This window comes from Penaeus monodon, chromosome 23 (genome assembly GCF_015228065.2).
Source record: "Penaeus monodon isolate SGIC_2016 chromosome 23, NSTDA_Pmon_1, whole genome shotgun sequence".
NCBI lineage: Eukaryota > Metazoa > Arthropoda > Malacostraca > Decapoda > Penaeidae > Penaeus > Penaeus monodon.
This window is the reverse complement of record NC_051408.1, coordinates 15391525-15392725: the sequence shown is the minus strand read 5'-3', so window position 1 is coordinate 15392725 and position 1201 is coordinate 15391525. Positions and strand designations below refer to the sequence as shown.

General features: G+C 48.3%; 1 protein-coding gene across 1 annotated transcript in view; it reads right to left on the bottom strand.

The window, feature by feature from the left end:
• The window catches only part of LOC119588147 (twitchin-like), a gene marked incomplete in the record, with an annotated part of 124648 nt that overhangs the window by 108020 nt on the left and 15427 nt on the right, over nt 1-1201 (bottom strand). Inside the window, 1 exon segment of the mRNA XM_037936853.1 lies at nt 184-346. Coding sequence (XP_037792781.1) covers nt 184-346 — 163 coding nt within the window.

Here is a 1201-nt window from a genome sequence, read left to right as displayed (position 1 = left end):
ACTTACTCACCATCTTTTAACACCCTCCTCATTCCCTCCCTGACTCATTTTCCCTCCCACACCCTCCTTTTCTACCCTCCCTCTCCCGCAGTTCCCTCCTTTTCTCCCTCTGGATCCCGCCACCCTCCCACACCCTCCCACACCCTCCCCTCATCCCCCCGAGACTCACGCCTCATGACTCACCTTGCACCGCGCGGACTCTTGCACCCTGAGTCCGTCGCGGGTCCAGGTGATGGCTGGCTTCGGATCCGCCAAGATTCGAGTCTCGAACTTAATATTCTTTCCTCCTTCCTCCTGCTTGATAACGGGCTTCTGGGCGAAGGTGGGCGCGACGCCGTCGATTTGTCTGCGGGAGGAACAATCATCGGGGGTTAGGAGGGAGCTCTCGGGGCCCGTGCTGGCAAGGTGTTTTTGAAAGGGTGTTGGTGAAAGGGTGTTGGTGAAAGGGTGTTGGTGAAAGGGTATTGGCGAGAGGATGTTGGTGAAAGGGTGTTGGCGAGAGGGTGTCGATGTCGGTGAATGTCTTGCTGAGTGGGTGCTGACCGGCGGCGTTGGCGAGAAGGTGTCAATGTTGGTGGACGATGTTGTCGAAAGGGCGTTTGGTGAATGCATGTTGGCAAGAGGGCTTCGGAGAACCTCTTCGTGGGGAGGTGGTGGTGGATGGGGACGAGCGAGAAGGTGTTGGTGAGAGGATGTGTGTGAGATGGCCGTAATGAGTGAAAGGGTCTTAATGAGTGTGTCTTGAAGGGTGGGAGGGGCGAGAAGTGCGGCCGAATGGATAGATGTCTTGTGGCTTTGATGATGAATGGAGATTTTTATTTCTTTATAACTTTTTTTTTGTTTACTTTTGTGTGTACAGATGAATGGCGAGGAAATCAACGATTCGGTCTTTTTCTGATATTTTTTTTTTTTTCACGGGACTGTTAATATTGAAATTCACGTGTCGACTAGAAAAAAAGTTCATATTATCGAAAAAATAAAGCTATTTTGCCATAATCTTTAATCATATTTGTTTCTTCTAGCTATAATACATCCAGTTCACCTTTAATATCTTATCAATATTCCTTTTTCAATAATACTGAAGAAGTGAATAGTTTGGTATAATTCCAGTATAGATATGATATGAAAACGAAAAATACGATACAGCAAGCGGATAGATTTCAAGAACGGGGCGAGGGGGGGGGGAAGTATTCGTCCTTGG